The sequence below is a fragment of the Chiloscyllium plagiosum genome, unplaced genomic scaffold (genome assembly GCF_037043375.1).
Source record: "Chiloscyllium plagiosum isolate Xiang-an unplaced genomic scaffold, Cpla_swu_hap1 HiC_scaffold_47, whole genome shotgun sequence".
Lineage (NCBI taxonomy): Eukaryota > Metazoa > Chordata > Chondrichthyes > Orectolobiformes > Hemiscylliidae > Chiloscyllium > Chiloscyllium plagiosum.
This window is the reverse complement of record NW_028270185.1, coordinates 7468456-7489979: the sequence shown is the minus strand read 5'-3', so window position 1 is coordinate 7489979 and position 21524 is coordinate 7468456. Positions and strand designations below refer to the sequence as shown.

The following is a 21524-nucleotide window of genomic DNA, read 5'->3' as shown; positions in this document are numbered from 1 at the left end:
GGGGTGTATGTGTGTGTGTGGGGGGTGTATGTGTGTGTGTGGGAGGTGTATGTGTGTGTGTGGGGGGTGTATGTGTGTGTGTGGGGGTGTATGTGTGTGTGTGGAGAGGTGTATGTGTGTGGGGGGGGTGTGTATATGTGTGGGGTGGGTGAGTGTGTGTGTGTGTGTGGGGTTTGTGTGTGTGTGGGGGAGTGTATGTGTGTGAGTGGGGGGGTGAGTGTGAGTGTGTGTGGGGGGTTTGTGTGTGTGGTGGGGTGTGTATGGGGGATGAGTGTGAGTGTGTGGGGGGATGTGGGATGTGAGTGTGTGTGGGGTGTGTATGTGTGTGGGGTGGTTTTTGAGTGTGTGTGTGGGATGTGTATGTGTGTATGGGGTGTGTGTATGTGTGTGTGGGGTATGTGTGTGGGGGGGGTAGTGTGAGTGTGTGTGTGGGGGTTGAGTGTGTGTGTGGGGCTTGTGTGTGTGTGGGGGTGTGTGTGGGGGGGAGTCTATGTGTGTGTGTAGGGGGTGAGTGTGAGTATGCGTGTGGGGTTTGTGTGTGTAGGTGTGTGTGTGTGTGTGGGAGTGAGTGTGACTGTGTGTGGGGTGTGTGTGTATGGGGGGTGAGTGTGAGTGTGTGTGGGGGTGGGGGTGGTGTGAGTGTGTATGGGGGGATTGTGAGTGTGTGTGGGGTGTGAGTGGGTGGGTGTGTGGGGGGGTTTGTGAGTGTGTGGGGTGTGTGTGTGGGGTGTGTATGTGGGGGGGGTTGTGTGTGGGATGTGGGTGTATGTGTGGGGTGTGGGTGTGTGTGGGGGTGTGTGAGTGTGTGTGTTGGGGGGTGTATGTGTGTGTGGGGGTGAGTGTGAGTGTTTTGTGGGGTGTGTGTGCATGGGGGGTGAGTGTGAGTGTGTGGGGGTGTGTGTGGGGTGTGAGTGTGTGTGTGGGGTGTGTGTAGGGGTGTGTGTGTGTAGGGGTGTGTGTGGAGGGGGTGAGTGTGTGTGTGTGGGGATGAGTGTGAGTGAGTGTGTGGTGGGTGTGAGTGTGGGGGGGGTGTGAGTGTGTGGGGGTGTGGGAGTGGGTGTGTGTGTCTGTGTAGGGGGGTGTGAGTGTGTGTGTGTGTGTGGCGTGTGTGGGGTGTGTGTGGGGTGGGTTTGTGAGTATGTGTGGGGTGGGTTTGTGAGTGTGTGTGGGGTGGGTTTGTGTGTGTGTGGGGTGTGTACGTGTGTGTGGGGGAGTGTATGTGTGTGTGTGGGGGTGAGTGTGAGTGTGTGTGTGGTGGGGTGTGTGTTGGGGTGAGTGTGAGTGTGTGTTGGGGGTGTGAGTGTGTGTGTGGGGGTGAGTGTGTGTGTGTGGGGGTGAGTGTGTGTGTGTGGGGGTGAGTGTGTGTGTGTGTGGGGGGGTGAGTGTGAGTGTGTGTGTGTGGGGGGTGTGAGTGTGTGTGTGGAGGGGGTGTGAGTGTGTGTGGAGGGGTGCGTGTGGGGGTGAATGTGAGTGTGTGTGGGGGTTGTGTTTATGGGGGTTGAGTGTGTGTGTCTATGGGGGGTGTGAGTTCGTGTGGTGGGTGAGTGTGGGTGTGGGGTGTGTAATTGTGTGTTAGGGGGTGTGAGTGTGTGGGGGGGTCATGTGGGGGGGGTGAGTGTGTTTGGGGGGTTGTGGGGGTGCGTGTGTGGGGTGTGTGTGGGGGCAGTGTGTGTGTGGGGTGTGTGTGGGGGCGGTGTGTGTGGGGGATATGTGTGTGTGGGGGGGGGTGAGTGTGTGGGGGGGTTGTGTGGGGGGGTGAGTATGTGTGTGGGGTGTGTGTGTGTGTGTTGGGTGGGTGAGTGTGAGTGTGTGTGTGGGGTGTGTTGGTCTGTTTGTGTTGGAGAGGTGAGTGTGAGTGTGTGTGTGGGGTGTGTTGTGTGTGGGTGGGTGTGGGGGTGAGTGTGAGTGTGTGTGTGGGGTGGGTGTGAGTGTATGTGTGGGGGTTGTGAGTGTGTGTGTGGGTTTGTGAGTATGTGTGTGGCGGGTGTGAGTGTATGTGGTGGGTGAGTGTGAGTGTGTGTATGGGGGGTGTGAGTGTGTGGTGGGTGAGTGTAAGTGTGTGTGTGGGGTGTGAGTGTGTGGGGGGGCTGTGTGGGGGGTGTGAGTATCTGTGTGGGGTATGTGTGTGTGTGTTGGGGGGTGAGTGTGGGTGTATGTGTGGGGGGTGTGTGTGTTGGGGGGTGAGTGTGAGTGTGTGTGTGGGGTGTGTTGTGTGTGTATGTGGGTGTGGGGGTGAGTGTGAGTGTGTGTGGGGTGGGTGTGAGTGTGTGCTGTGGGTGAGTGTGTGAGTGGTGTGTGAGTGTGTGTGTGGGGGTTGTGAGTGTGTGTGTGTGGCGGGTGTATGTGTGTTTGGGGGGGTGAGTGTGAGTGTGTGTGTGTGGGGGATGAGTGTGAGTGAGTGTGTGGGGGTTGTGAGTGTGTGGGTGGCGTGGGTGTGTGTGGGGTGTTTTTGTGTGTGGGGATGTGTGAGTGGGTGTGTGAGTGTGTGGGGGATGTGTGTGTGTGGGGTGTGTGTGTGTGTGTGTGTGGGGGGGTGTGGGGTGTGTGGGGGGCGGTGTGTGTGTGGGGTGTGTGTGGGGGCGGTGTGTGTGGGGGGTATGTGTGTGTAGGGGTGTGTGTGTGTGGGGGGGTTGTGTGGGGGGTGTGAGTATGTGTGTGGGGTGTGTGTGTGTGGGGTTTGTGTGTTGGGTGGGTGAGTGTGAGTGTGTGTGTGGGGTGTGTGTGTGTGTGTGGTGTGTGTGTGTTGGGGGGGTGAGTGTGAGTGTGTGTGTGGGGTGTGTTGTGTGTGGGTGTGTGTGGGGGGGTGTGTGTGTGGGGGGGAGTGTGTGTGTGGGGGGTGTCTGAGTGTGTGTGTGGGGGGCTGTGTGTGGGATGTGTGGGGGGGGTGTGGAGGGTGTGTGTGTGGGGGGGGTGTGTGTGGGGTGTGTATATGTGGGTGTGTGTGTGGGGGGGTGTCTGCGTGTGGGGAAGTGTGTGTGTGGGGTGTCTGAGTGTGTGTGTGTGTGGGGGGGGGTGTGGGGGTGTGTCTGTGTGTGGGGGAGTGTGTGTGTGTGTGTATGGGGTGTCTGAGTGTGTGTGGGGGTGTGTGTGGGGGTGTGCCTGTGTCTGGGGGAGTGTGTGTGGGGTGTCTGAGTGTATGTGTGGGGGGATGTCTGTGTGCGGTGTGCGTGTGGGTCTGTTGTGGGTGTGGGGGTGAGTGTGAGTGTGTGTGGGGTGGGTGTGAGTGTGAGTGTGTGTTGTGGGTGAGTGTGAGTGTGTGTGGTGGGTGAGTGTGTGTGTGGGGGTTGTGAGTGTGTGTGGGGGTTGTGAGTATGTGTGTGGCGGGTGTACATGTGTTTGGGAGTGTGAGTGTGTGTGTGGGGGTGAGTGTGAGTGTGTGTGGTGGTGAGTGTGAGTGAGTGTGTGGGGGTTGTGAGTGTGTGGTGGGTGTGAGTGTGGGGGTGTGTAGGGGGTGTGAGTGTGTGTGTGTGGGGAGTGTGTGTGTGTGGAGAGTGTGTGTGTGTCTGGGGGGGTGTGTGGGGGGGTGTTTGTGAGTGTGTGTGTGGGGTATGTATGTGTGTGTGGCGTGTGTGTGGGGGTGTATGTGTGTGTGGGGGGGTGTATGTGTGTGTGGGGGGGTGTATGTGTGTGTGGCGTGTGTGAGTGTGTGTGTGTGTGTGGGGGGGTGTTTGTGTGTGTGTGGGGGGTTTGTGTGTGTGTGTGTGGGGGGTGTATGTGTGTGTGGGGGGGGTGAGTGTGAGTGTGGGTGTGTTGTAGGTGTGGGGGTGAGTGTGAGTGTGTGAGGGGTGGGTGTGAGTGTGAGTGAGTGTTGTGGGTGAGTGTGAGTGTGTGTGGTGGGTGAGTGTGCGTGTGTGGGGGTTGTGAGTGTGTGTGTGGCGGGTGTATGTGTGTTTGGGGGGGTGAGTGTGAGTGTGTGGGGGTGTGAGTGTGTGGGGGGTGTGAGTGTGTGGGGAGTGTGAGTGCGGGGAGGGTGTGAGTGTGTGTGGGGGGGTGAGTGTGTATGGGGGGGTGTATGTGTGTGTGTGGGGGTGTATGTGTGTGTGGCGTGTGTGAGTGTGTGTGTGTGGGGGTTTGTGTGTGTGTGTGTGTGGGGGTGTATGTGTGTGTGGGGGGGGTGAGTGTGAGTGTGTGTGTGTTGGGTGTGTTGTAGGTGTGGGGGTGAGTGTGAGTGTGTGAGGGGTGGGTGTGAGTGTGAGTGTGTGTTGTGGGTGAGTGTGAGTGTGTGTGGTGGGTGAGTGTGCGTGTGTGGGGGTTGTGAGTGTGTGTATGGCGGGTGTATGTGTGTTTGGGGGGGTGAGTGTGAGTGTGTGTGGGGGGGTGAGTGTGCGTGAGTGTGTGGGGGGTGTGAGTGTGTGGGGGGTGTGAGTGTGGGGAGGGTGTGAGTGTGTGTGGGGTGTTTGTGTGTGGCGGTGTGTAGGGGGGTGTGAGTGTGTGTGTGTGGTGGGTGTATGTGTGTTTGGGGGGGTGAGTGTGTGTGGGGGGTGAGTGTGAGTGAGTGTGTGGGGGTTGTGAGTGTGTGGGGAGTGTGTGTGTGTGGGGGATGTGTGTGGGGGCGGTGAGTGTGTGTGTGGGGGGGTGAGTGTGTGTGTGGGGTGGTGAGTGTGAGTGTGTGTGTGGGGTGTGTTGTGGGTGTGGGGGTGAGTGTGAGTGTGGGGGGGGTGGGTGTGAGTGTGAGTGTGTGTGGGGTGTTTGTGTGTGGCGGTGTGTAGGGGGGTGTGAGTGTGTGTGTGGTGGGTGTATGTGTGTTTGGGAGGGTGAGTGTGAGTGTGTGTGGGGGGGTGAGTGTGAGTGAGTGTGTGGGGGTTGTGAGTGTGTGGGGAGTGTGTGTGTGTGGGGGATGTGTGTGGGGGGGGTGAGTGAGTGTGTGGGGGGGGTGAGTGTGTGTGTGGGGGGGTGAGTGTGAGTGTGTGTGTGGGGTGTGTTGTGGGTGTGGGGGTGAGTGTGAGTGTGGGGGGGGTGGGTGTGGGTGTGAGTGTGTGTGGTGGGTGAGTGTGAGTGTGTGTGGTGGGTGAGTGTGAGTGTGTGTGTGGGGGTTGTGAGTGTGTGTGTGGCGGGTGTATGTGTGTTTGGGGGTGTGAGTGTAGTGTGTGGGGGTGAGTGTGAGTGTGTGTGTGGGGGTGAGTGTGAGTGTGTGTGGGGGGGTTGTGAGTGTGTGGTGGGTGTGAGTGTGGGGAGAGTGTGAGTGTGTGTGGGGTGTTTGTGTGTGGGGGTGTGTAGGGGGGTGTGAATGTGTGTGTGGGAAGTGTGTGTGTGTGTGTGGGGAGTGAGTGTGTGTGGGGAGTGAGTGTGTGTGGGGTGTGTGTGTGTGGGGGGGTGAGTGTGTGTGTGGGGTGTATGTATGTGTGTGTGTATGTATGTGTGTGTGGGGTATGTATTTGTGTGTGGCGTGTGTGTGTGGGGGGTGTGTGTGTGTGGGGGTGAGTGTGTGTGGGGGGTGTATGTGTGTGTGGGGGGTGTATGTGTGTGTGGGGGGTGTATGTGTGTGTGTGGGGGGTGTATGTGTGTGTGTGGGAGGTGTATGTGTGTGTGTGGGGGGGTGTGTGTGTGTGGGGGGTGTATGTGTGTGTGTGGGGGTGTATGTGTGTGTGTGGAGAGGTGTATGTGTGTGGGGTGGGTGTGTATATGTGTGGGGTGGGTGAGTATGTGTGTGTGTGTGGGGTTTGTGTGTGTGTGGGGGAGTGTATGTGTGTGAGTGGGGGGGTGAGTGTGAGTGTGTGTGGGGGGTTTGTGTGTGTGGTGGGGTGTGTATGGGGGATGAGTGTGAGTGTGTGGGGGGATGTGGGATGTGAGTGTGTGTGGGGTGTGTATGTGTGTGGGGTGGTTTTTGAGTGTGTGTGTGGGATGTGTATGTGTGTATGGGGTGTGTGTATGTGTGTGTGGGGTATGTGTGTGGGGGGGGGTAGTGTGAGTGTGTGTGTGGGGGTTGAGTGTGTGTGTGGGGCTTGTGTGTGTGTGGGGGTGTGTGTGGGGGGGAGTCTATGTGTGTGTGTAGGGGGTGAGTGTGAGTATGCGTGTGGGGTTTGTGTGTGTAGGTGTGTGTGTGTGTGTGGGAGTGAGTGTGACTGTGTGTGGGGTGTGTGTGTATGGGGGGTGAGTGTGAGTGTGTGTGGGGGTGGGGGTGGTGTGAGTGTGTATGGGGGGATTGTGAGTGTGTGTGGGGTGTGAGTGGGTGGGTGTGTGGGGGGGTTTGTAAGTGTGTGGGGTGTGTATGTGGGGGGGGGGTTGTGTGTGTGTGTGTGGGATGTGGGTGTATGTGTGGGGTGTGGGTGTGTGTGGGGGTGTGTGAGTGTGTGTGTTGGGGGGTGTATGTGTGTGTGGGGGTGAGTGTGAGTGTTTTGTGGGGTGTGTGTGCATGGGGGGTGAGTGTGAGTGTGTGGGGGTGTGTGTGGGGTGTGAGTGTGTGTGTGGGGTGTGAGTGTGTGTGTGGGGTGTGTGTAGGGGTGTGTGTGTGTAGGGGTGTGTGTGTGGAGGGGGTGAGTGTGTGTGTGTGGGGATGAGTGTGAGTGAGTGTGTGGTGGGTGTGAGTGTGGGGGGGTGTGAGTGTGTGGGGGTGTGGGAGTGGGTGTGTGTGTCTGTGTAGGGGGGTGTGAGTGTGTGTGTGTGTGTGGCGTGTGTGGGGTGTGTGTGGGGTGGGTTTGTGAGTATGTGTGGGGTGGGTTTGTGAGTGTGTGTGGGGTGGGTTTGTGTGTGTGTGGGGTGTGTACGTGTTTGTGGGGGAGTGTATGTGTGTGTGTGTGGGGGTGAGTGTGAGTGTGTGTGTGGTGGGGTGTGTGTTGGGGTGAGTGTGAGTGTGTGTTGGGGGTGAGTGTGTGTGTGTGGGGGTGAGTGTGTGTGTGTGGGGGTGAGTGTGTGTGTGTGTGGGGGGGTGAGTGTGAGTGTGTGTGTGTGGGGGGTGTGAGTGTGTGTGTGGAGGGGGTGTGAGTGTGTGTGGAGGGGTGCGTGTGGGGGTGAATGTGAGTGTGTGTGGGGGTTGTGTTTATGGGGGTTGAGTGTGTGTGTCTATGGGGGGTGTGAGTTCGTGTGGTGGGTGAGTGTGGGTGTGGGGTGTGTAATTGTGTGTTAGGGGGTGTGAGTGTGTGGGGGGGTCATGTGGGGGGGGTGAGTGTGTTTGGGGGGTTGTGGGGGTCCGTGTGTGGGGTGTGTGTGGGGGCAGTGTGTGTGTGGGGTGTGTGTGGGGGCGGTGTGTGTGGGGGATATGTGTGTGTGGGGGGGGGTGAGTGTGTGGGGGGGTTGTGTGGGGGGGTGAGTATGTGTGTGGGGTGTGTGTGTGTGTGTTGGGTGGGTGAGTGTGAGTGTGTGTGTGGGGTGTGTTGGTCTGTTTGTGTTGGAGAGGTGAGTGTGAGTGTGTGTGTGGGGTGTGTTGTGTGTGGGTGGGTGTGGGGGTGAGTGTGAGTGTGTGTGTGGGGTGGGTGTGAGTGTATGTGTGGGGGTTGTGAGTGTGTGTGTGGGTTTGTGAGTATGTGTGTGGCGGGTGTGAGTGTATGTGGTGTGTGAGTGTGTGGTGGGTGAGTGTAAGTGTGTGTGTGGGGTGTGAGTGTGTGGGGGGGCTGTGTGGGGGGTGTGAGTATCTGTGTGGGGTATGTGTGTGTGTGTTGGGGGGTGAGTGTGGGTGTATGTGTGGGGGGTGTGTGTGTTGGGGGGTGAGTGTGAGTGTGTGTGTGGGGTGTGTTGTGTGTGTATGTGGGTGTGGGGGTGAGTGTGAGTGTGTGTGGGGTGGGTGTGAGTGTGTGCTGTGGGTGAGTGTGTGAGTGGTGTGTGAGTGTGTGTGTGGGGGTTGTGAGTGTGTGTGTGGCGGGTGTATGTGTGTTTGGGGGGGTGAGTGTGAGTGTGTGTGTGTGGGGGATGAGTGTGAGTGAGTGTGTGGGGGTTGTGAGTGTGTGGGTGGCGTGGGTGTGTGTGGGGTGTTTTTGTGTGTGGGGATGTGTGAGTGGGTGTGTGAGTGTGTGGGGGATGTGTGTGTGTGGGGTGTGTGTGTGTGTGGGGGGGTGTGGGGTGTGTGGGGGGGTTGTGTGGGGGGTGTGAGTATGTGTGTGGGGTGTGTGTGTGTGTGGTGTGTGTGTGTTGGGGGGGTGAGTGTGAGTGTGTGTGTGGGGTGTGTTGTGTGTGGGTGGGTGTGGGGGTGAGTGTGAGTGTGTGTGTGGGGTGGGTGTGAGTGTATGTGTGGGGGTTGTGAGTGTGTGTGTGGGTTTGTGAGCATGTGTGTGGCAGGTGTGAGTGTGTGTGGTTGGTGAGTGTGAGTGTGTGTATAGGGGGTGTGAGTGTGTGGTGGGTGAGTGTAAGTGTGTGTGGGGGGTGTGAGTGTGTGGGGGGGCTGTGTGGAGGGTGTGAGTATGTGTGTGGGGTGTGTGTGTGTGTTGGGGATGAGTGTGGGTGTGTGTGTGTGGGGTGTGTGTGTGTTGGGGGTGAGTGTGAGTGTGTGTGGGGTGTGTGTGAGTGTATGTGTGGGGGTTGTGAGTGTGTGTGTAGGTTTGTGAGCATGTGTGTAGCAGAGGTGTGGGGGAGGTGTGAGTGTGTGTTTGGGGGGGTGTGAATGTGTGTATGGGTGGGTGTGAGTGTGTGTGTGGAGGGTGTGAGTATGTGTGTGGGGTGTGTGTGGGGTGTGTGTGTGTGGGGGTGAGTGTGAGTGTGAGTGTGTGTGGGGTGGGTGTGAGTGTGTGCTGTGGGTGTGTGTGTGTGGGGTGTGTGTGTGTTGGGGGTGAGTGTGAGTGTGTGCGTGGGGTGTGTTGTGTGTGTGTGGGGGTGAGTGTGAGTGTGTGTGGGGGTTGTGAGTGTGTGTGTGGCGGGTGTATGTGTGTTTTGGGGGGCGAGTGTGAGTATGTGTGTGTGGGGGATGAGTGTGAGTGAGTGTGTGGGGGTTGTGAGTGTGTGGGGGTTGTGAGTGTGTGGGTGGCGTGGGTGTGTGTGGGGTGTTTTTGTGTGTGGGGATGTGTGAGTGGGTGTGTGAGTGTGTGGGGGATGTGTGTGTGTGGGGTGTGTGTGTGTGTGGTGTGTGTGGGGGTGAGTGTGTGTGTGGGGGGGTGAGTGTGTGTGTGCGGTGTGTGGATGTGTGTGTGGGGGGGTGGTGTGTGTGTGGGGGGGGTGGCGTGTGTGTGTGTGGGGTGTGTGTGTGGGGCGTGGGTGGGTGTGAGCGTATGAGTGTGTGTGTGGGGGGGTGAGGTGACCGTGTGTGTGTGTGTGGGGGGGGGTGGGGGGGGGGCGTGTGTGGGGGTGTGTGCGTGTGGGTGTGTGCGTGGGGGGTGTGTGTGGGTGGGTGTGTGGGGGCGGTGTGTGTGTGGATGGGTGTGTGTGTGGGGTGGCGGAGTGTGGGGGTGTGTGAGTGCGTGTGGGGGGGTGTGAGTGCGTGTGGGGTGGTGTGAGTGTGTGTGGGGGGGGTGTGAGTGTGTGTGTGGGGGGATGTGAGTGTGTGTGGGGGGTGTGAGTGAGTGTGGGGAGGTGGGTGTGTGTGGGGGTGTGAGTTTGTGTGTGGGGGGGTGTGGGTGTGTGTGGGGGTGGTGTGAGTGTGTGTGTGGGGGGCGTGAGTGTGTGTGTGGCGGTGTGAGTGTGTGGGGGGGGTGTGGGTGTGTGTGGGGGGTGTGGGTGTGTGTGGGGGTGTGGGTATGTCGGGGGGTGAGTGTGTGTCGGGGGGTTGAGTGTGTGTGGGGGGGTGAGTGTGTGTGGGGGGGGTGTGTGGGGGGGGTGTGTGGGGAGGGTGTGTGTGTGTGTGGGTGTGAGTGTGTGGGTGTGAGTGTGTGTGGGGGGTGTGGGTGTGTGTGGGGGGGTGTGAGTGTGTGTGGGGGGGTGTGAGTGTGGGGGTGTGTGAGTGTGGGGGGCTGGGTGTGTGTGTGGGTGGGTGTGTGTGGGGGGTGGGTGTGTGTTGGGTGTGTATGGGGGGGTGGGTGTGTGTGGGCGGGTGGGTGTATGTGTGGAGCGGTGTGTGTGTGTGTGGGGGGCGGAGTGTTGGGGGGTGTGAGTGCTTGTGGGGGGGTGAGAGTGCGTGTGGGGTGTTGTGAGTGTATGTGTGTGGGGGGGTGAGTTTGTGTGTGGGGGGTGTAAGTGTGTGAGGGGGTGTGAGTGTGTGAGGGGGGTGTGAGTGTGTGTGTGGGGGTTGTGGGTGTGTGTGGGAGGGTGTGGGTGTGTGTGGGGGGTGTGGGTGTGTGTGGGGGGTGTGGGTGTGTGTGGGGGGTGTGGGTGTGTGTGGGATGGTGTGTGTGTGTGTGGGGGGTGTGGGTGTGTGTGGGGGAGGTGTGGGTGTGTGGGGTGGTGGGTGTGTGGGGGCGGTGTGTGTGTGGATGGGTGTGTGTGTGGGGTGGCGGAGTGTGGGGGTGTGTGAGTGCGTGTGGGGGGGTGTGAGTGCGTGTGGGGTGGTGTGAGTGTGTGTGGGGGGGGTGTGAGTGTGTGTGTGGGGGGATGTGAGTGTGTGTGGGGGGTGTGAGTGAGTGTGGGGAGGTGGGTGTGTGTGGGGGTGTGAGTTTGTGTGTGGGGGGGTGTGGGTGTGTGTGGGGGTGGTGTGAGTGTGTGTGTGGGGGGCGTGAGTGTGTGTGTGGCGGTGTGAGTGTGTGGGGGGGGTGTGGGTGTGTGTGGGGGGTGTGGGTGTGTGTGGGGGTGTGGGTATGTCGGGGGGTGAGTGTGTGTCGGGGGGTTGAGTGTGTGTGGGGGGGTGAGTGTGTGTGGGGGGGGTGTGTGGGGGGGGTGTGTGGGGAGGGTGTGTGTGTGTGTGGGTGTGAGTGTGTGGGTGTGAGTGTGTGTGGGGGGTGTGGGTGTGTGTGGGGGGGTGTGAGTGTGTGTGGGGGGGGTGTGAGTGTGGGGGTGTGTGAGTGTGGGGGGCTGGGTGTGTGTGTGGGTGGGTGTGTGTGGGGGGTGGGTGTGTGTTGGGTGTGTATGGGGGGGTGGGTGTGTGTGGGCGGGTGGGTGTATGTGTGGAGGGGTGTGTGTGTGTGTGGGGGGCGGAGTGTTGGGGGGTGTGAGTGCTTGTGGGGGGGTGAGAGTGCGTGTGGGGTGTTGTGAGTGTGTGTGTGTGGGGGTGTGAGTTTGTGTGTGGGGGGTGTAAGTGTGTGAGGGGGTGTGAGTGTGTGAGGGGGGTGTGAGTGTGTGTGTGGGGTGTGAGAGTGTGTGTGTGGGGGCGTGAGTATGTGTGTGGGGTGTGTGTGTGGGGTGTGTGTGTGGGGTGTGTGTAGGGTGTGTGTGTGTTGGGTGTGAGTGTGAGTGTGGGTGTGGGGTGTGTTGTGTGGGTGTGGGGGTGAGTGTGAGTGTGTGTGGGGTGGGTGTGAGTGTGTGCTGTGGGTGAGTGTGAGTGTGTGTGTGGGTGGTGTGTGAGTGTATGTGTGGGTGTTGTGAGTGTGTGTGTGGCGGGTGTATGTGTGTTTGGGTGGTTGAGTGTGAGTGTGTGTGTGGGGGTGAGTGTGAGTGTGTGTGGGGGTGAGTGTGAGTGAGTGTGTGGGGGTTGTGAGTGTGTGGGGGTTGTGAGTGTGTGGGTGGCGTGGGTGTGTGTGGGGTGTTTGTGTGTGGCGATATGTGAGTGTGTAGGGAGTGAGTGTATGCGGGATGTGTGTGTGTGGGGTGTGTGTGTGTGGGGGTGAGTGTGTGTGTGGGGGGTCAGTGTGTGTGTGTGGGGGGTGTGTGGGGGGGTGGCGTGTGTTTGTGTGTGTGGGGGTGTGTGTGGGGTGTGTGTGTGTGGGGTGTGTGTGTGGGGTGTGTGTGTGTGGGAGTGAGTGTGTTTGTGGGGGGGTGAGTGTGTGTGTGGGGGGGGTGTGTGTGTGGGGTGGTGGCGTGTGTTTGTGTGTGTGGGGGTGTGTGTGGGGTGTGTGTGTGTGGGGCATGGGTGGGTGTGAGCGTGTGAGTGTGTGTGTGTGGGGGCGGTGAGGTGACCGTGTGTGTGTGTGTGTGTATGTGTGTATGTGTGTGGGGGGGTGAGTGTGAGTGTGTGTGTGTGGGGTGGGTGTGTGTGTGTGTGGGGTGGGTGTGTGTGTGTGTGTGGGGTGGGTGTGTGTATGTGTGTGGGGTGTGTGTGTGTGGGGGGGGTGGGTGTGTGTGTGGGGGGGTGGGTGTGTGTGTGTGGGTGGGTGTGTGGGGGCGGTGTGTGTGTGGGTGGGTGTGTGTGTGGGGTGGTGGAGTGTGGGGGTGCGTGAGTGCATGTGGGGGAGGTGTGAGTGTGTGTTTGGGGGGTGTGAGTGTGTGTGTGGGGGGTGTGAGTGTGTGTGTGGGGGGTGTGAGTGTGTGTGGGGGTGTCAGTGTGTGTGGGGGGTGTGAGTGTGTGTGGGGGGTGTGGCAGGGTGTGGGGGCGTGTGGGGGGGTTTGGGGGTGGTGTGAGTGTGTGTGTGGGGGTTGTGGGTGTGTGTGGGAGGGTGTGGGTGTGTGTGGGGGGTGTGGGTGTGTGTGGGGGGTGTGGGTGTGTGTGGGGGGTGTGGGTGTGTGTGGGATGGTGTGTGTGTGTGTGGGGGGTGTGGGTGTGTGTGGGGGAGGTGTGGGTGTGTGGGGTGGTGGGTGTGTGGGGTGGTGAGTGTGTGGGGGGGTGAGTGTGTGGGGGGGTGAGTGTGTGTGGGTTGTGTGTGTGTGTGGCGGTGTGAGTGTGTGTGGCGGGGTGTGAGTGTGTGTGGGGGGGGTGTGAGTGTGTGTGGGGGGGGTGTGAGTGTGTGTGGGGGGGTGGGTGTGTGGGTGGGTGTGTGGGGGGTGTGGGTGTGTGTGTGGGGGGGCAGATTGTGGGGGTGTGAGTGCATGTGTGAGGGGGTGTGAGTGTGTGTGAGGGGGTGTAAGTGTGTGTGTGTGGGGGTGTGAGTGTGGGGGTGTGAGTGTGTGTGTGTGGGGGTGTGAGTGTGTGTGTGGGGATTGTGAGTGTGTGTGAGGGGGTGTGAGTGTGTGTGTGAGGGAGTGTAAGTGTGTGTGTGTGGGGGTGTAAGTGTGTGTGTGGGGTGGTGTGAGTGTGTGTGGGGGGGTGTGAGTGTGTGTGGGGGAGTGTGGCGGGGTGTGGGGTGGTGTGAGTGTGTGTGGGGGATGTGAGTGTGTGTGTGTGTGGGTGTGTGAGTATGTGTGGGTCGTGTGTGTGTTGGGTGTGAGTGTGAGTGTGTGTGTGGGGTGTGTTGTGTGGGGGTGAGTGTGAGTGTGTGGGTGGTGTGTGAGTGTGTGTGTGGGGGTTGTGAGTGTGTGTGTGGCGGGTGTATGTGTGTTTGGGGGGGTGAGTGTGAGTGTGTGTGTGGGGGATGAGTGTGAGTGAGTGTGTGGGGGTTGTGAGTGTGTGGGGGTTGTGAGTGTGTGGGTGGCGTGGGTGTGTGTGGGGTGTTTGTGTGTGTGGGGATGTGTGAGTGGGTGTGTGAGTGTGTGGGGGATGTGTGTGTGGGGTGTGTGTGTGTGGGGTGTGTGTGGGGGGGTGAGTGTGTGTGTGGGGTGTGTGGATGTGTGTGTGGGGGGGTGGTGTGGGTGTGTGTGTGTGGGAGGGGTGGCGTGTGTGTGTGTGGGGGTGTGTGTGTGGGGTGTGTGTGTGGGGCGTGGGTGGTGTGAGCGTGTGAGTGTGTGTGTGGGGGGGGTGAGGTGACCGTGTGTGTGTGGGGCGGGGGAGCGTGTGTGGGGGTGTGTGCGTGTGGGTGTGTGCGTGGGGGGTGTGTGTGGGTGGGTGTGTGGGGGCGGTGTGTGTGTGGGTGGGTGTGTGTGTGGGGTGGCGGAGTGTGGGGGTGTGTGAGTGCGTGTGGGGGGGTGTGAGTGTGTGTGTGGGGGGGTGTGAGTGTGTGTGTGTGGGGGGATGTGAGTGTGTGTGGGGGGTGTGAGTGAGTGTGTGGAGGTGGGTGTGTGTGGGGGTGTGCGGCGGGGTGTGGGGGGGTGGGGGTGTGTGTGGGGGTGGTGTGAGTGTGTGTGTGGGGGGATGTGAGTGTGTGTGGGGGGTGTGAGTGAGTGTGGGGAGGTGGGTGTGTGTGGGGGTGTGAGTTTGTGTGTGGGGGGGTGTGGGTGTGTGTGGGGGTGGTGTGAGTGTGTGTGTGGGGGGCGTGAGTGTGTGTGTGGCGGTGTGAGTGTGTGTGGGAGGGTGTGGGTGTGTGTGGGGGGTGTGGGTGTGTGTGGGGGGTGTGGGTGTGAGTGGGGGTGTGGGTATGTGGGGGGGTGAGTGTGTGTCGGGGGGTTGAGTGTGTGTGGGGGGGTGAGTGTATGTGTGGGGTGTTTGTGTGTGGGGGGGGTGTGTGGGGAGGGTGTGTGTGTGTGTGGGTGTGAGTGTGTGTGTGTGGGTGTGAGTGTGTGTGTGGGTGTGAGTGTGTGTGGGGGGTGTGGGTGTGTGTGGGGGGGTGTGAGTGTGGGGGGTGGGTATGTGTGGATGGGTGTGTGTGGGGGGTGGGTGTGTGTGGGGGGTGGGTGTGTATGGGGGGGTGGGTGTGTATGGGCGGGTGGGTGTATGTGTGGGGGGGTGGGTGTGTGTGTGGGGGGCGGAGTGTTGGGGTTTGTGAGTGCTTGTGGGGGGGTGAGAGTGCGTGTGGGGGGTTGTGAGTGTGTGTGTGTGGGTGTGTGAGTTTGGGTGTGGGGGGTGTGAGTGTGTGTGGGGGGTGTGAGTGTGTGTGGGGGGAGTGAGTGTGTGTGTGTGTGGGGGCGTGAGTATGTGTGTGGGGTATGTGTGTGGGGTGAGTGTGGGGTGTGTGTGTGTTGGGTGTAAGTGTGAGTGTGTGTGTGGGGTGTGTTGTGTGGGGGTGAGTGTGAGTGTGTGTGGGGTGGGTGTGAGTGTGTGCTGTGGGTGAGTGTGAGTGTGTGTGTGGGTGAGTGTGAGTGTGTGTGTGGGTGGTGTGTGAGTGTATGTGTGGGTGTTGTGAGAGTGTGTGTGGCGGGTGTATGTGTGTTTGGGTGGTTGAGTGTGAGTGTGTGTGTGGGGGTGAGTGTGAGTGTGTGTGGGGGTGAGTGTGAGTGAGTGTGTGGGGGTTGTGAGTGTGTGGGGGTTGTGAGTGTGTGGGGGTTGTGAGGGCATAGGTTTAGGGTGAGAGGGGAAAGATATAAAAGAGACCCAAGGGGCAACTTCTTCACACAGAGGGTGATACGTGTATGGAACGAGCTGCCAGAGGAAGTGGTGGAGGCTGGTACAATTACAACATTTAAAAGGCATCTGGATTGGTATATGAATAGGAAGGGTTTGGAGGGATATGGACCAATTTCTGGCAGTTGGGACTGGATTAATTTCGGATATCTGGTCGGCATGGACAAGTTGGACCGAAGGGTCTGTTTCCGTGCTGTACAGCTCTATGACTCTCGAAGTGCTCATTCAGAAAGTCGGCACAGAGGTGATGGGCCAAATGGTCCCCTTCTGTGCTGGAACAATTGTGTGATGTGGGGAAGGGAAGGTGAGGAGGCACACGCCTGACACAGTGAGTGACAATTCCCTGCCTTAAGGGAGATGATCAATCATTTCAAAAGGCAACCGATTGACCTCTTGCAGGGGCTACAGAGAAAGAGATTGGGGAAATGGGACTGACGGGAATGCTCTACAGAGAGCTAGCATGAACCCGACAGGGCTGAATGTCCTCTTTCTGAATTGCAATCCAGATCCTCCTTAAATATATCGATTGCATTCATTTCAACCATTTACAAAAACTGTGCAGTTGGAATGCTTTTTATTTGCTCACAGGCTGTGGGGGTCTCTGGCTGGGCCCAGCATTTATTGTCCTGTCCCTAATTGCCCCCTTTAGAAGGTGGGGGTGAGCTGCCTTCTTGAACCGCTGCAGTCCACATGCTGTGGGTTGACCCACAATGCCCTCAGGGAGGGAATTCCAGGATTCTGACCCAGCGACACTGAAGGAACGGGGATATATTTCCAAGTCAGGATGGTGAGTGGAGGGGAACTTGCAGGGGGTGGTGTTCCCATGTATCTGCTGCCCTTGGCCTTCTAGGTGAATTGAATCGAATTGAATTTATTGTCACTTGTACCGAGGCACAGTGAAAAGCTTTGTTTTGCGAGCAATACAGGCAGATCACAGAGTTAAATAGCATAGATAAGTAAATAATAGGGAAACAGCAGCAAAAACAAAAACACAGGTACAGGCAAATGCTAAGAGTTTGTGAGTCCATTCAAGATTCGAACAACAGTAGGGTAGAAGCTGTTTTGAAACCGGCTGGTGCCTGTGTTCAGGCTTCTGTACCTTCTCCCCGATGGTAGAGGTTGTAGAAAAACATTGCCAGGGTGGGATGAATCTTGGAGAATGCTTTGAGATGGAAGTGGCTGTGGGTTTGGAAGTTGCTGTCTGAGGATCTCCAGTGAATTTCTGCAGTACATCTTGTAGATGGTACACGCTGCTACTACTGAGGGTCGGTGGTGGAGGGAGGGGATGTTTGTGGATGTGGTGCCGATCAAGCGAGGGCTGCTTTGTCCTGGATGGTGTTGAGCTTCTTGAGTGTTGTTGATAGAGTGTGGGTTGCCCTACCCTCTCAGCTTGCCTCATGCTGGATACAGAAGGGACTCGCATAAACTACTCACAAACTCTCTTTCTCTCTAGTGCAGAGATGCACTAGGGACCCTCAACTATGGCTGAATTTCCACCCCATTACCGAGACAAGGGAGAAACTGTTGCTCGTGGCGATTGGTTAAAAAGCAGAGGATACTGAAATGAATCTGTTCAGCAGTAGAGCCGGAGGCAATGTGATGAGAAGTCAGGTGGTGAGCCATTAGGGTGGGAAGGTGATGCCTGAGAGTGTGGTAGTGGCAGATTCAATTGAGCCTTTCACAGGGAAATTGGTTCGTTATCTGTGGATCACTATCCTTGTGTATATGGGTGCTCCCCACCCCCGCTCTGTATCCGCAGGTGAAACGTTGCAAGACCTACCGCAGTTGCCTCAAACCATGAATAGTGGCGAACGCTATCGGTTAAGTGGGAAATTTACCTCCCCGGCAGCCCCACCCCGGAATCATTTCTGGAGTGTTCCATGTTATAATGTCAGGCTGTGGTAAACCACAGACAACTTAAACTGCAGAAACGGAATCCACAATGTGGGGCTGTACTGTATTAAGGCTGAGATAGATTCTTGATCAGAAGTGGAACTAAGGGTTGGGGGGGACAGGGCTTCAAAGGGCAAAACATGGTGGGCAGACTTAGAGGGCTAAAGGGCCTGTTTCTGTGCTTGTTCCTTGCGGTTTTTTTGTGTTTCTTAAGTGGATGTGAGGAATGTCAGATTGGCCATGGCCCTGCTGAATGGACTATTCCTTCCCCTGCCGCTTATAGTCAAACGGAGACAGAAACCAACTTATTTCCAGAAAAAGGTTGGGACTGAGCAAGCAGAGATGGCCTCAGACCGGACGGGCCAAATGGCTGCTCTGCTCTGTGAACCTGTGGACAAGGTGTGGACAGACTGGACATCAGTTGACATGTCACTATTTCCCACAGTCCAAAGACGTGCAGGTCAAGTGAAATGGCCATGCTAAATTGTCCCATAGTGTTAGGTGCATTAGTCAGAGAGAAGTGGGTCTGGGTGGGTTACTCTTTGGAGGGTCAGTGTGGACTGGTTGGGCCAAAGGGCCTGTTTCCACACCGTAGGGAATCTAGTCTAATCTAATCTACGAGTCAAGAGAAAAAGTAATGCATCTTCTCTCTGTCCCCCTGTAGGTGAACTGTACTTTATGTCCAGTGGAAATCCCAGTGCTTACGCCCCTGCAGGGACTGTGTACAAATTCATCGACCCGTCTCGGTGAGTGTCAACCCTTCCTTCTGATGTTGCAAGTCATGGTCAATAATCTCATGTTCTTGAGAAAGGAGACCAGCCCAAGTTGGTCAGCCCTGTCTCAGCTCGCACTCTGTGTCCATCCCTTAAGGCAGTGCCTAGGGCTGCAATTCCTGTCTCATTTGGAGTGGCACGGGGAGGGAAGAGGAAGGTGGGAAATAGGATCAGGAGTAGGCCATTCAGCCCCTCTACACTGCTCCACCAATCAACAAGGTCGGTACTGAACCTCTACATCAGCTCTGCTTTTGCACGCTGTCCCTTGATATCTTTAATATATACAAAACCTATCAATCTCTGTCACAGACTCGGCCAGCATGGACGAGGCCCTTCAGCCCATTGAGTCTGCGCTAACCCATCTGCGCTAATCCCACTTGGCCCACCTTATGACATTTCAATCGCTCATCCACAATTTTTTTTCAACCAACCAGTTCAGGGATGTCATGACCCTCCTCTGGGGCAGGTGGGGCTTGAACCCAGGTCTCTTGGTCCAGAGGTTGGGACACTACCTAGAACCTTGCCACATACTTCCAAAAGGCGTGAGATATCCTGCCTCCACTACCCTCCCAGATTCCCAACCACCCTCTGGATGAAAACATTTTCCCTCAAATCCTGTCCAAACCTCCCAGATCCTCATGTTAAAATTATGTCTTTTTGTTAATGGCTCTTCAACTTTCAAATTCATCTTGTCCATGCCCCTAATAATCTATTACCCTTCTGTCAGGCACCCTGCTCCCCCCCCCCCCCCAAAAGCCCTCTGTTCTCAAAACAACCCAAGGTTATCCAGCCCCTCCTCCAAGCTGAAACTCTCCAGTCCAGACAATATCCCGGAGAATTTCCTTGCAATCCTTCCAGTGCAATCACATCTTTCCGAAGTTCTGAAGAAGGGTCACCTTCAGCAGAAATGTTAACTCTGTGTTCTCTCTCCCCAGGTTCTCTCTCTCTCCCCCCCCCAGATGCTCCTGAGTTTCTCCAGCAATTTCTGTTTTTACGTCAAATCCTCCCCATAGTGTGGTGACCAGAACGGCCCACAGCGCTCCAGCTGTGGCTGAACCAAAGTTTTGTACAATTCCAACACGACCTCCTAGCTCTTATAGTCTATGTCATGTGTGGTGATGCTGTCACTTTAAGAGGTTATTTTGACCTGGTTTTTTTTTCGAAGAGAGGTTGTAAGGCAGAGGTAGCGCGTTGTCTCTAAGAAAGTAAACAATCAGTGAAGCCGTGAGGTCTTTATTAAAGTTGGAACAATGGAAGCATCTGGGAATGACCAGCTTTCACAAACCACGGTGGCTCAGTGGTTAGCACTGCTGCCTCACAGCACCAGGGTCCCAAGTTTGATTCCAGCCTCGGGTGATTGTGTGGAGTTTGCACATTCTCCCCGTGTCTGTGGTTTCCTCCCACAGTCCAAAGATGTGCAGGTTAGGTGAATTGGCCATGCTAAATTGCCCCATAGTGTTAGGTGCATTAGTCAGAGGGAAAATGGGTCTGGGTGGGTTACTCTTCGGAGGGTCGGTGTGGACTTGTTAGGCCGAAGGGCCTGTTTCCACACTGTAGGGAATTTAATCTAATCAAACCAGGCTTTCTGATTTACTTTTAGTTTTAAGTAGAAGCCTTTGGAGTCTCAACAGAATTGGAAACTTCAGTGAATGTCTCCTGGCTGCTACTCTCTCTGAATCTTCTCTTGATGATTTTTCCTCTTGGATTGGAGAACTGCATGTGAGAATCTATGTCTGAATGTGCCTTTTGGCCAAGGGGTGTGTTTATGGGGATGTTACTATATTGTAACAGTAAATTAGATTAGATTCCCTACAGTGTGGAAATAGGCCCTTCGGCCCAACCCTCTGAAGAGTAACCCACCCAAACCCATTCCTCTACATTTACCCCTGACTAATGCACCTAACACTATGGACCATAAAACCATAAGACATAGGAGCGGAAGTAAGGCCATTCAGCCCATCGAGTCCACTCCGCCATTCAATCATGGCTGATGGGCATTTCAACTCCACTTACCCACATTCTCCCTGTAGCCCTTAATTCCTTGTGACATCAAGAATTTAGCATGGCCAATTCACCTGACTTGCACATGTTTGAATTGTGGGAGGAAACCGAAGGAAATCCACACAGACACAGGGGGAATGTGCAAACTCCACACAGAAAGTCACCTGAGGTGGGGATCGAACCTGGGTCCCTGGTGCTGTGAGGCAGCAGTGCTAACCACTGAGCCACCGTGCCGACCATTTTAGTGATTGGTACTGCGTCCATTATTTGGTTAGGCTTTCCAACAATTGAGTTATTGTTTCTTTTGTTAGTATTTTAACAAGAGGGTTTAAATAAATTGTGTTTTGTTTAGTTTGACCAGTCGTATCAGATCTGGAACACAGCATTTCACATCTACCTTTAAATAGGAAAAAGTTAGTGTCTGGGCTACCTTCATAAAATATATTGAGGGGGGGGTGGTCTGGTCCGTAATATATGACTGTTTCCCAAGATCTTGAACATACTCAATAACTGAACCTCCTTAGCTTGTGGGGTAGATAATTCCACAGATTCACCGATGGGAATCCTACTGCGCTTTATTATTCCATGTTCTATGTACTCCTCCCAGTCCTAAATGCTTGACCCACAATCTTGAGACTGTTTCCCCTGACTCTAGAACCACCAGCCAGGGGTTAACATTCCCACTGCCTCCATCTTGTCGTGTCCTGGAAGAATTTTTGTAAGCTTTATTGAGTTTTCAACTTTTCCCCGTGTCTGCGTGGGTTTCCTCCCAGAGATTAGGTGGATTGACTGGGCTAAATTAACCTGTTATGAGCAAGCTCGATTGGGTTGGGATATATGGACGAGCCGGATCGAAGGGCTATTCATTTCTTTATGCAGGCTGGGTGGGTCATCTGGGGTGAATGAAGGAACAGAGGTGGGTCTGGGTGGGATGCTCTTGGGAGGGTTGCTGTGGACTCGATGGACTGAATGGCCTGCTTTCTGCACCGTAGGGAATTGTACAGTCAATGCTCAATGAGTTTTAAACCTGATATCTGGGAACCAAAAATGGTAAGGGATTTGGGGCAGTGGCGATTAGATGGAGTTAGGTTGCAGGTTAGTCATGAATGTCAGAATGGTTTCTCTCAAGGGGCTGAACAGCCTGCTCTATTTCTCGTTGTCTTTGCTCAATCTCTAGCTGATGCTGCCTTCCACTGGACATGATGTGGAGATGCCGGTGTTGAACTGGGGTGTACAAACTTAAAAATCACACCACACCAGGTTATAGTCCCAACAGGTTCAATTGGAAGCACTAGCTTTCGGAGCGACGCTCCTTCATCAGGTGGCTGTAAAGGGGCAGCGCTCTGAAAGCTAGTGCTTCCAAATAAACCTGTTGGAACTATAACCTGGTGTGGTGTGATTTTTTTAACTCTCCACTGGACAGTTCATGATGTCCACGGAGTGAGAGAGACAGCAGCCCAACCCCCCTCCAACCAAAAGCTTGGGAAAAGGATATTAAAAAGTATAACAGACTACTCAGCCCACTTCAGGGAAAAATACTTGCAACAGGGTGACAGGAGGCTGATTTAAGTCGGAGTTAATTACCGTCACAACTCGACCCGGAAAATCTGAAGCTGCTACTGCTGTTTGCCCTACAGTGCTGTTTAATAAGTTTAAACCTGAACACTAATGGAATCAGTTTAGTGCGAGTCGATACCCTTGAGAATTGAAGAATTATTAGAGCTCAGAAGGAGGCCATTCAACCCATTGGGTCTCTACTGTCCGTCCTTTACTTACTTGTGGGACATGGGTGTCGCTGGCTGGGCCGGTGTTTAATGCCCGTCCCTAGTTGCGCCTTGACAAGGTGGTGGCCACTTGCCTTCCTAACGTCCACGTGCTGTAGG

General features: G+C 56.3%; 1 protein-coding gene across 1 annotated transcript in view; it reads left to right on the top strand.

Annotated features, from left to right (window-relative positions):
• Positions 1-21524, top strand: part of LOC122542690 (HHIP-like protein 1) — a 56694-nt gene that overhangs the window by 31886 nt on the left and 3284 nt on the right. The window contains exon 7 of the mRNA XM_087983956.1: positions 17532-17613. Within this exon, the coding sequence (XP_087840082.1) occupies positions 17532-17613 (82 nt within the window). The remainder of the gene's footprint in view (positions 1-17531; positions 17614-21524) is intronic.